Source organism: Mastigoproctus giganteus, chromosome 2 (assembly GCF_048544385.1).
Source record: "Mastigoproctus giganteus isolate SK-2022 chromosome 2, ASM4854438v1, whole genome shotgun sequence".
Classification (NCBI taxonomy): domain Eukaryota; kingdom Metazoa; phylum Arthropoda; class Arachnida; order Uropygi; family Thelyphonidae; genus Mastigoproctus; species Mastigoproctus giganteus.
In genome coordinates this window covers 41,407,952-41,421,379 of record NC_143576.1, presented here as the reverse complement: position 1 = coordinate 41,421,379, position 13,428 = coordinate 41,407,952, and the positions used below count along the sequence as shown (strand labels likewise).

Below are 13,428 nucleotides of genomic sequence, written 5' to 3'. Positions count from 1 at the left end.
ACATGGAGATCAACATTTATAGATTTGGCAGTGGATACTCGAGAAGTTGAAGCTGTTTGAGCAGGGCAAGGTTTCTCAAACTGGAAGGTGGAAAGCAATGTGCTATCATCAGCAAAACTATGGATATCATTTCCGGTCAATGGAAGAAGGTCATTAATATACAAGAGGAAAAGTGTGGAGAGAGAACTGAACCTTGGGGAACACCAGCATTAGTGGAGAAGTTAGAAGACAGAGAGTTGTCTACCATCACCCGCAGTGAGCGGTCAGAGAGAAAACTGGATACCCAATTACAAAGAACAGCTGGCAAACCATAGGATGGAAGCTTATTTAGAAGACCTTTATGCTAAACACGACCAAAAGCCTTTGAAATGTCAAGAGCAAAGGTTTGAGTTTCACTGAACTTTTCCATAAATGGGTAACATAAGCCAGAATATCACCAGTGGATCGACACTGACGGAATCCATACTGGCGATCATTGATCAGATATACAGTTTCTAGGTAGTTTAAGAGTTGGCGGTTAATTGATTTCTCCATTACTTTGGAAAGAGTAGAAGTAATTGCAATGGGAAAATAATTGAGTGGAAGGGATTTGTGACCCTTTTTAGGAACTGGCTGGATATGAGCAAATTTCCAAGCAGAAGGAAAAATACCTTTGGAATAAGAAAGTGAAACAAGATGACACAAAATAGGAATAAGTTCAGGGGCACAGGTTTTGAGAACAAGTGTAGAAATACCATCAGAATTTCGAGCTTTCTTAGCATCAGATTCATCAAAATCCTTCTGACATCATTTTAACGGAAAACCACAGAAGGCACTGAATGGAGTGTACTGTGAACGGTTTGAGGTGATTTACCAAGATCATAAAAACATGAGTTGGAAGGAAAATAGTATGCTAGCAGGTCAGCTTTATCTTTGGCTGATGTAGCAACAGAACCATTTGGTTTTGATAGAGATGGGCAAAAATTGTGGCCAATAGCTTTGGCAAGAGACCAGAATGCTTGGCTACCATTTGGACAAGAAGCAAGTTTTCTACCCTTAGCCTGTTCGAAATATAGTTTGGACTGATTAATAACTACTGTACAAAGTATAAATAATACTTAATAATAATTTTTATTATTATTCAATGTCGCTACTGGAAATATCTTATAATAAAAATTCAAAAATATTATACAATTCCAGAGAATATAGGCTTAGTGGTTCGCATTAAAAATAGTGTTGAAAGGGGTTCGCGATAAAAAAATATTATGTTGAAAGGGGTTCGCAAGTCAAAAAAGGTTGGGAACCCCTGATCTAGATCATCAAGTCCATGAAGTTTGTCCATCGTCAAAATATTTACTAGAAACCTTGCAGATTGCTTGAAATACATTAGTCATGGATCTATTATACAATTAATCGTCAGAATGCTGTAGCTGTGTAAGGCAGTAATAAAATCTCGTGGAAGATATTTTGATGAAAAATCACTACAGTATAGTTGTTAATATTAATTATTTCAAAATTTTTATGCTGTAAAAATTTCAATGCTTAAAAAAATCTTAAAATACTTTGTAGTGTTTTTTATATTAGGCCTTACAATGTCATAGCTAATTAAAAAAAATTAATAAAAACTGTTGTATGACATGATTTCAAACTTTTAGGTGTGTGTGTGTGTGTGTGTGTGTGTGTGTGTGTGTGTGTGTGTGTGTGTGTGTGTGTGTGTGTGTGTGTGTGTGTGTGTGAGTGTGTGTGAGTGTGTGTGTGAGTGCGAGTGTGTGTGTGTGTGTGCGCGCGCACATACATACAAAGTAATTTTGATACTTAAAGTATAAAATTACTTTAGCAAAAATATATATTACAATACTTTAGAACAGTGCTTCTCAAGCTATCTGTGATGAAGGATCAATTTCTTTTATTTCCAATCCATCGTGGACCGGTACTTTTGTAAAATATAAATCTCACAAACTGGAAAGGGACGGACTGTCAGGGTCCGGTAATGTCTGCGACCAATTTCCAATTCGCTGCAGACCAGTAACAAACAGTCTGTGGACCACACTGAGTAGCACTGCTTTAGAAAACATTTAATCTGCTCTACTTATATATGGCATTAACACTATTACTGTTGTATACAATTAGTCATTATGCCGACCGGGCTAGCCGAGTGGGTAAAGTACCTGCCCGGCAACCCAAAGGTCGCGGGTTCGATTCCCGCCTCGGGCTTGGATCAAAGTACTGCAAAAACCTTGGGAGGTGCAATATGGCCACAGAAGCCGATGCGCCAACAACTACCAAATCAATCAATCAATTAGTCATTATACAAACATGAAATTTGATATTAAATATAATTTTTAGATTAATGCATTTTATAGGAATTAAGTACAATTACATGAACTGTTTTCATGTTGCATTACAGGGGGATTTAGTCAATATGCTCACTAATGCTAGATGTGCCTAGAGGCACAATTTAGTGACATAACAACATATTTGCCTATGTTTAAACAATACTTATACTTACTAAGCTATTAATTAAAAACAAAAAAATTACTACTAATTAAAACCGAAAAAAACTTTTCTTTTTTTTCCCCATACTTAATTAGTGGATTTTTCTTTTTCGTATATAATTAGTGTTACTTTTTTGTATTTAATAGGTTTTTCATTGTATTTAATTAGTGTTTTTTTTTAATTAGTGCATTACTAACAAAGCACTAAAATTTATTGTAATTAGCAAAATTGTTACTGGGGTAAAAGAAATGGATATGCATGAGCCAATCATATTGTCTGGTTATTTCTCTGCTCAAAGCCCCTGAGGAATGTTCATGTGGATGAACGGATTGATAATGATAATATTAGTATTAACAATAGTTTTAGCTTTTAGTATTAGATTAAACAGTGGCAATTTCATGCTACTAAATTGAACTTTAGGTACACCTAAGTGGTACTCAGCACCATGAACATCCCTGTAATGCAACTGAGAACATTTCGTGTAATCTCACATAATTCCCATGATATGCATTAACCTAAAAATTATACTCTACACGACACACTTCAGATAGAAGCAGGTAAAATCAAGTAGAAACAGGAAACAAAGAGTGCATGCACAGAATGAAATGCTGCTTCACTGCAGAGCATTTCCATGCAATAAAATTATTTTTATAAGAAATAACTATGTTTCCTTCAATGGGCAGCAGGTTCACCAGCTGCTAAAGGGTTACTCCAACTGTCATATTCATTTTTATGACAAAATTCTTTATTCTGACAACAAATTTAATGATGCCTATTGAAAATAATCATATTCCTTGAAGAAAGAAAAACTGTCACTTTCATTACTCTAACGAACAATTTTTTGTGGACCAAAAATGGCCACCATAGCACACCAGGGTTCAATATGCCTGTCAAATTGTTAAGATGAATACTACAAAACAGTTCCATAGCAATAACAATACTATTTGAATAAAATGGCAAGAAAATTGAGCTTCAGGAAATTGGTGCATGCATCATGACAACACACTTGTACACTCTGGGCATTCCATTCAAGAATTTATTACAAAGCACTACCATGGTCTTCCAAATGCACACTTAGCATATTCAGCTCCCTGTAAATTTTTTTTGTTTTCCGGTTTAAATCTTCTTTGAAAGGTAACAGTATTGCAATGACCAAGGAAATTATTCAGAATGCAACACAGGAACTACTATAAATTCCAAAAGTTTACTTTTGGAATTTCTCCTTATTAATTTTTGACCATTTACCAATACAGTATACTTTCAAACATGAACTCATCTTGGATTTTTCTGTCTGTGGATTTAGTTTGGACTATCTGTTAAGACATCAACTGATTATGATCACTTTCAGAAAGATACTATTGCCGACCGTGCATCTTTCAGAAATGTTGAGTCAAAGCTTTGTTTACAACAATGACACTGCTATTTAGACTTTGCTGTCAAGGGTATTTTCAAAGCTTCACCAGAAAGAAATCTGAATTCAGATAATAATCTGAATTGGTTAAATATTTTATGGCACTCAGAATTGCTATGAGGAATTATTATAATGCCAAGAATGACTTGGTTATAATTTGTTAAGTTTCATGTTTCCTTGTGCAGTGGTCAGTTCCCTGACCAAAGACCTCTTTACATGAATTGTGGAAGTTGACAGCTTAAATAAATTCAAGGAAGAACTGGACAAACGTTTGGAGTGAATGGATGGCTGAAATGGGAAGGTTTTTCCCTTGACTGATGCTGTATAAGCTTGCTTTCTTGCATCGTATTCCTCTACTAATGCTCAAATCTGGTCTCACAATGAACTGAGAGAATAATACATATTGCAATGGCATCTATTAATGACAAATTTCAAATATAAAAAAAAAAAATGTAGTGGCAACTGATGAAATGTGTGAGCATTGCAGTTACATGCAGCAATAAAGTACTTCCTTACTGAAAAAAAAGAACACGTCTTCTCTTCTTTTAGTCCCATGACCTTGGCAGTAGAAATGCCTATGACTAAGTCAGAATCATCCTGCCAGTTTAGACTGCTATAGATTTGTAGATTTAAAAAACTGCCAGTATAATAAATTTTCACTTAACATTCTTGAATATATCTAGGAGTAATGACCTCAGAACATGAATATGTGAGGACTGGAGCTGGATTGAACAGCTACGTTTGGATTTTCAAATTCTGGCACAACATTTAAACGAAATGAGTAAACTGCTTTATTCAAGCTTGAAGAGAGAAATATGAACAGGCATTCTGCATGAGTGAGGATAACATCCATAGAATTATCATTGTGAAGTTCATAAATTTTTCATCTTTCCAAACTTCTTTGGCAACAAGTGGCTGAATCAGTGGCAACCAGTGATCACTTATTGTACTTTTAAATTTTCTAACTCTGAAACATGCTTATATGGTTTTTTTTACCACTTCTAGCCTCAATTTTAAATACTCTGGGATTTTCTGGGAGTACATATGGGAAGCAGTAATCCCAGAGTAACGTATCAACTCTGTGGTACCATACTGACAGTAGTAGAGAATGAAAAGGACCTGGGGATAATTGTGCAGGCAGATATGAACTTTTCTGAGCAATGCAGACGGTATGCAAGAGTAGCTCATGGTGTCTTTTCAATGATATACAGGAATTTTTCTAACAGGGATAAGGAGGTGATTATTCCCTTGTATAAGGCAATGGTCAGGCCACACCTTGAGTACTGTATACAGGTCTGGAGGCCTAATTTTAAGAAGGACGTAGAGCCTCATTTTAAGGATGTAAGAAGGAGAAGAGCAACAAGATTAGTGAATGGAACAAAAGTTGCTCTTATGAAGAAAGGCTAAAGTTTTGCAAATTACAGTGTCTGGAGACTAGGCACCTGCGAGGTGATCTGATTGAGGTGTATAAAGCCTTGAATGGTTTGAGCATGCTCAATGCAGGTGGGATTCTTCCTCTTGCTCAGAATAATCGCCTGAAAGGGCATAAATTCAAATTGAGGAAAGACGGTTGTAGAATAGACGTGCAGAAGTTTGTCTTTAGCCAGCGAGTGGTTGATTGCTGGAACAAACTTCCATCTGTCGTTGTAGAAGTTGATAGATTAAATAGATTCAAGGCAGAACTTGAAAAACATTTGGAGCGAGTGGATTGGTGAAATAAGGTTTTTTTTTTTTTTTTTTTTTGGCTGATGCTATATAAGCTTGCTTTCTTGCATCATGTGCCTTTGCTAATGCTAATGTGATTTTTCTTACCACTTCTAGCCTCAATTTTAAATAGGCTTGTCAAAGGTTGCAACTATTCTTTCTGTTTAGTTATACATTTAACCAAAAGCAGTGAACATGTACGTGCATCAGGTGAAATTGCTTATTTCTATCTTTCCTTTTAGCACTTCTTTCCAGATATTTTCCATAAGGTATTCGTCCACTTTCATAGGAAGGAATGCAGTTCCCTTTTAAACACACAAATTAATAATATGATAAGTACAGACTATTACACCAAGTGCTCAATCTCTTTTAATAACCTTGCTACTCCAGTTTTATGCCTACAATAACAGGTGCATTATTAATACTAAGTGCCAGACAGTTTTTTGAAGGAATCTTACATGATTTCAGGTTGTCAGATGATACATAATATTGTCTCCCATACAAAAATGGCTTTATGCTGATTCAGCCAATTGGACCCAATTGGGGCCTCATGCTTGTTTTTATTTTTTGGAGTGTTATTTGGCATTGAGTTTGCAGACCATTTAAGAAAGAGCACTAAACATCAAATTCTTCTTTTTCTTTGTATACCACTGAATGTGGTGTAGCAAAGTTCTTGGAATTTACAAAGAGAAAGGAATAACAAAAGAGTTTGCAGTGAGAGAGGAATAATAAAGAAATCTGCAGAGAGAAAAGCAAAAAAGATAAACAGAACAGAAGCTTTAAAAACAGAACCTCTACAGTTATAAACTAAATGCTCGTTTGTGCAAGAAGAAAGAACCATGGCTATAGACCCTGTGTGTGTGTTTAACAGTAACTTCTGTTGCAAAACAGACCTTTGTCATGCCAAATGTACGAAAAATATGACACAAATTGCACACATATTTTCAATAACAATAATAAAATAAAATATGTTCATATTAGGAGGTCCTGCAAAACCACCCTAAATAGGGCCCTGCACTTTCTATGGCCGATTCTGTACAGTTAACTTCCAATGCTGGCACTGGAGTAAGTTATTTTCAATTAAATTTTATTTATTTATTTGCTTTGAAAGGTCATGATAATGGGATTACAGCTTGGAATCACTTTGATTACTGCCACTTGTAGCAATCATAAATGGCCCATTTTTCAGAGCCATCAACTACCTCTTCATTAGGTGCCTCCGTAGCCAGGTGGGAAGGAGCAGCAATGCGTAGCACACGCTTCTTGATTAGACCGGGGTTCGAGCCCATCACCAACAAATACGGAGGATGCGGAAAGGTCAAGGGAATGATCACTGCATATTCCCGGAGCAATATGGCCTTAGTTGCTAATGCTCCTAAAAACCAAATTACAAGCAACAACAAACTACCTCTTCATTTTCCTATCCATGCAATTTCACTAACAATGCCTGTTTTTTTTTAGTATTTAGTATTAGCAATGGCCGCATCCTGAGTCCAGTGATGCTCTCATAATAATGAGCCTCAATGGTTCAATGCATTCACTTCCCACCTCCCTTAAGATTATAGTGTAAATGCCCAGTACTTTTTTTATTGCTCTAACTTTTCCATGCTGTCTTTTTCTGCTCAAGTAATCTAGCAACTCGTGGAGTATTTTTTTTAATGGTATATAAGCATTCAAGGATTCTGTGATTAATGTTTTAAAGGTATACCATAATTCAATTGTATTTGCTTTCTGTGAGATATCTATCCAGTTAATAGAGGCCATGTAGCACCTTATGCCGCCGTAATTTCCTTTCCTGAAATTATAACTCATTCCTTTGCCTTTAACTACTGCTACCTCTCTCTTCATCGTCTACAGTAGAACTCCATGATAACTTCCTGCTACTGGTTCCTGTACCGTCAGCCCTATAATGTCATTTTCTGGTTCATGGGTGATGATGAGGTCTAGAATATTCTTTTCCCTAGTACTTTCCCTAACGTGTTGATACAAATAGCAATCATCTAGTTGATTTAAAAATTTCGTCCCCCATGTGGTGTTTCCTTCACATTTGTTCCAATAAATTAGAGGCAAATTAAAATCGCCCATAATAAGAAATTGATGCTTACTTGCCCATTCCATTTGCATGTAGAGGCTCTCATCATAATCTTCACAATCACCTGGCCTGTAGATTACTCCCACTCTCATTTTACCTTTGCTTCCAACTATCTCACACCATACAGATTCTATACTGGCATGCAAAATGTCTCAATCCAAGAAAGCTTTCGTTGTGCTTAGGCTGTTTTTGATAAGAAGTATGACCCCACCACCCCTTCTATCTTCCCTATCCTTCCTAATACATTATACATACAGTACTGAACCACATCATTCCATATCTCCAGGTGGCACCACGTAATGCTGACATAACCCCTATTATGTCAGCATTACTTGTCCTAACCAGCAGTTTGAATTTGCTCATTTTGTTGATGAAACTTCTGACATTACTGTATAGACAATTACGACTTGGTGTTCTTGTATAGTTAACCACCCTGACACACCCCTTAAAGTTATTTAAGCTTGCTTCCCTGGTATTAGCTAACTGCTCATTTGAAACGTTTCTGCCCTGAAAATATCTTATCAGTTACAGTAACAAACAAGAACTCTTGAGGTATGTGCAAGCGTTACTTTGACCAATATTATCAGATAAACGAGTATCTATATTACCCTTGTCCACCCAAACTAGCAGTTTCTCTTTTTAATAATACTGGCAAAAACTCTTGCACCACCTTGTGACCAAACTTGCAGCACTTCTTCAGCATAGTTCTATATTTGTGTAACAATCATCAGATTGTGTATGCTTAATGTCATTAATCCCCACATGAATAATAATATTCTCTTTACCCCCTTAAGGTACGTACTTTCACAATGGTATTTTTTTTATAATTTTACTATCAGGAAACATATTTTTAAAAAATTTGCATGTATGATCAACATAACTCAAAGGAAGGTTATGACAAAATATGCAAATAAACATTCAGCACATATGACAGCATTGTTACTATGAAATGCATTATTTATTTTTGCATTTCCTTTTTATTTGAAGATTAAATGCACAAGGCATAATTTCTTTTTTATGCACTGCATGTTGTCCTTATGCTTATTTGTTTGCAAATTTCTGATTAGATCTTATTTTCTGTCCCTTGAAATTGAAAAATATCACATCTACATATAGTACACAAAGAAAATGTTACCTTTTTCAGATTTTGCAATTTGTGGACAGTCTTGAATATAGTCTTAAGATTTCATGTTATATTTCTTGGGCATCTTACTGATTGACATTGTAAATTAGCTTTTCAAGATACAGATGAAATAACTGCAATTTACAGAGATCATCACTATTATCCCGTATTTCTATTTTTCAATGTAGGCACACATGATGGCCAATTCATTAATGAAAATAAGCAGAAACTGACAATTTTTTGGAAAAAAATTCCACTTCTGATGTCTTACTACTTTTTTGTGAAAAGAAAAAGATGGAGAAATTCTTTCTCTCATATTATGACAGTAACACAAAGATGGTGGCAAATTGAATAAATTGAATATTATGACAGATCTCTGTCATAAATCCGTGAAGTTGTCAGAGATATTCTTCTAGGTACAATAAGGTAAGTCTTGTTGCTACTTGTCAGTCTAAAACAGATAAAACTGATACCAGGTCTGATTTGTAGTCAAGTAGGCCAAATTCCAGTCACTGTGACAAATTCTCTGCTTGCACCTTCAAACTAGTGGGCTGTTAATAACCTTAGGTCAACCCCAAATGTGCAAGGTGTGAAACACTGCACCTATTACACTGGAGGTGTGAACCAATATGGCATCCACATTGAGGAATGTTACCCCTCTGTGTTAGCAGGAAATACTTGGTGATAGGTGACTCTTATCATCTGGTGTAATACTATCAGATGAACATTCTGCTTATTGGAGGCTTGAAGTGGCAAAAGAGGTTGCTGGTGCTTTTCTCTGGAGGGCAAAGCTCTGGCAGCCATATCTTTTCCATTATGTATGAGTGATGTCTTATGAGGCTGTGAGGGGCATCATGGTGAGATCTAATATTCTTTACTTTTTGAAGGTACAGCTCTAAAATAGTATATACAGAAAGGCTGCTACACAATCTACTGGACCAAACTTATTGAATAATTTTCTACAAGGCATCTAGAACAGCTGGTCTACTCTACTCTACTCTGCCAGCTAGTGATTGGAAGAAGTCTAGCACTGTATATAAGGTAGTGTGTATTTCAAAGTGCCAAGGAACCATGGAGTTCTGCAAAGGGATCATAGAAGTTCTTCAGTTGTACAGTAAATTTTTCATCATTGACTTTTTATTTAATTTGTATACATATTAAATTTTATGTTAATTATTACTGTTATTAAAGATGTTAGGGTTTCATTGCTAAAAAAGATTGAAAAACACAGCCACAGACATCAAGTGGATAAATAGGATTAATTCCTTACTTCTAAGGAATTATTTGCTTAACTAGCAAGAAATCCTGAGCTAAGAAAACCTTAGCTAAGGATTTCTCAATTGGGTTTGAAATCTTAGAATATCCTCATATTGATAAAAATATTGCAACCACTGACTTGAACGTTAAATAATTTAATTTAAAAATACATAGACATTAATATAAACAAAACAATACAATTACAAGCATAAAATATATTAAAAGTAAATAAATAAAATATGTGGTATAGCAATCAAAAGTGATAAATATATGTGGTACAACAGTCAAAAGCGATAAAAATAAATATATGCAGTACAGCAATCAAAAGCGATAAAAATAAATATATGCGGTACAGCAATTAAAAGTGATAAAAATAAATATGTGGCACATCAAATAGAATAAAAGCAATAAAATAAACAACATACAAGGAGCTTTCAAGGTATATGGGTCTCTTTTTCAACTGCAGCAATGACAACAGCCATTCATATATTTTATCAATATGAGTATACCTGACACCCAAGGTCTCTTCTGTTATAGAATATCCTCCATTTATCACCTACACTGAAACCTTAAGACTGACTTTTTGGACACAAAAAAAAAAAAAAAATTTTTTTGAATGTATATTAATTTTATTATGATAAACAAGTGATAGAAATAGTGCAAACCCAGAAAAGATGTAGAGTAAATAGTAAAAATCTTTGAAATAAAAATGCTCATTTGACGTTGGAACTTACAGAGCTGCAATTCAGTGTCGAGTCCAAGAAACAAAAGTAAGTCAATTTATAGGGTGTCAATAAAAGCAAATCAATTCCCAGTAAATATTCATTCATACGAAATAACCAACTGATAACAAAATTGCTAAATTTTTGTTGCAATTTACTAATTCTAACCTGAAGACCTGCTAAAACGAACAATTTTTGCATTTATAGGTTTATTCCAATTTAACTACATTATTTAAATAAATAATCCATTACTGAGTGAACAATGAAAATAGATGCAGCAAGCATCGTTACAATGTATGATAAGAATATGATGAACATAAGTTATTGCTATTTTTACAAAATGAATTAAATGTTCTACTGTTTCTGAGGTGCTTAGAATGCTCAGATGATGGGGACCTAGTCTCCATACTAGGTGTAAGACTACCTTTTTGTTCCCTTTGCCAATCTTGCTGCCCCTCTCTGCACCCATTCCAGCAGATCAATATCCTTCTAAAATGAGAATTCCAGACCTGTATGCAGTGCTGAAGATGTGGCCTAACCACTGCCTTATACAAGTTAGGTTAGTATGCTAGTTTTAAGTACCTATTAATCAGAAATAAAGAGAAACAAATTAAGCTTCACAAAACTCACCCACACCAGTAGTTATACTGCTTTTCCTTTGAGGTTGTGATGTCACAGGCAAATTTTGAGGAAGAAGAGAAACCTTTTGATGAGTTCTCATTTTTTCAAGCATCAAATGATACATAGCACTGTACTGATCATACAAATTTCCTTGCACTGACTAAATTGTTCAATAAGAAAAAAATATCAGGTTTTTGGGAAACAAAGTATTTTATAATTGAATCTATGAAGAACACTGATCATATTTCATCATTAAAAAAGTTAAGGTTGAAAACTTTAAACTCAAAATCGCTATTTACTTAAAAAGAATTTCTTAAATAATAGAACAAAATAGAAATCATATAATACAGTAAACTATCGAAATAATGGCATCCCAAATAATGGAACATTTGAGCTAATGGTACATTCAGATAGGATATTTACATTCAGAGCAGATGTCTTGCAGTGCTGAAAAAATAAAACGGCAAGTCATGTGATTATTGTATTTGTTTATGTTCACCATTTTTAAAGTGGACTCTGTACTGATACAAGGTTATATTCTGTACTGCTGTTTTATATTTATTTTATATTAAAAACCCCTCACTATAGCTCCTAAAGTTAATAAACCTCATACAGAGAAAAGGAGAACAACATTAAAGCTTAGTGTCAAATCTGATATAATAAAGAAAATAAAATACAGCTTAATAGGAGTGTATCAATGGCAGAATATAATATTGGATCATGAACATTATATGATATTAAACATTCAAAGCACCAGCTTTTAGAATTTACTGCATGTTCAGAACCTAACAATAAGATGGCTGATAGAAAAAATTTACACAAACCAAAATTAGAAAACTTAGATAGTGCTGCATGCGTGGTTTTTATTAAAATGATCGGAAGGTATGGCTATATCAGGGTCAATGATTTTGTCAAAACAAAAGATTTGAAAGAAAAAAAATGGGCATTGATACAACTGCTTTTACTGATGGACGGTTAACTAAATTTAAGATAAGACACAGAATTAGAAAATAAGACATTGCAGGAGAAAAACAATCTGCTGACACAGAGGCGGCTAGAGAATACAGTATGACATTTGAGAAGCTTGTTAATGACAATAATCTTACAGCTAACCAAATATACATTGCTGATGAAACTGGTCTCTACTGGAAATGTTTGCCACAAAAAGTATTGGCAGGTTGCAAAGAAACAAGTGTATGTGGTTTTAAGCAAAATAAAGAAAGTGTGACAGTTCTTATGTGTGCAAATGCATTGGGCCAACGTAGAATTAAGTCTTTAGTAATTAGTAAAGACTACTGTGCACTAGCAATGAAGGGAATTATGCATTTGCCGGTGACTTATAAGGCCCAAAAATGCTTGGATGGATAAGGAAATTTTTAAAGATTGGTTCACTCATGAATTCATTCCAGCAGTTCAAAAGAATTTATGTGATATGGGGAAAGAGTCCAAATTCTAAATGTATCTTACTTCTTGATAATTGTAGGGTCCATCCTCATGATTCCAAATTAGTTTCTGATCACGGAAATATTTTTTCCTGTTATTTACCATCCCACGTCACTTCTCTCATGCTGTGGACTCCAGAATTCCATGCTGGGGTCCACGACAATTCCAATGCAGGAATGCTGAACTCTGGAATGTTGAGGTTCACAACAATTACAATGTAGTGATGCTGAACTTTGACAGATGCTGGAAAGCATTCCAGTAAGCCTAACCAATCTTCCACTGCAATAATCTAAAAAGAAGAAATAGTCTCCCTTAAGTAGGGTAGTATCACAAGGAAGTAATCATTTCTATACAGGCCTCCACTTCCCAAGTAAGTGAAGGAAAGTGAGGAGGCGAACAAACTGAAAGATCAATAGCAGAAAATGTATGGGTAGGTATGTGGAAGAAGAAGATGATGTTACCTCCCAGATTCAGAGGGCAGAGGTCATTGTCAGCAGGCATATGCTCTATGACATGTTACCTTCCATTAATGTTGGCACTACTACATGGGGTGTTATATCCATTGGAATTTGAGAGAAGT

At 34.9% G+C, this 13,428-nt stretch overlaps 1 protein-coding gene across 1 annotated transcript in view; it reads right to left on the bottom strand.

Annotated features, from left to right (window-relative positions):
• Positions 1-13,428, bottom strand: part of Sik3 (Salt-inducible kinase 3) — a 474,358-nt gene that overhangs the window by 198,101 nt on the left and 262,829 nt on the right. Inside the window, exon 8 of the mRNA XM_090388735.1 lies at positions 11,415-11,565. Within this exon, the coding sequence (XP_090244861.1) occupies positions 11,415-11,565 (151 nt within the window). The remainder of the gene's footprint in view (positions 1-11,414; positions 11,566-13,428) is intronic.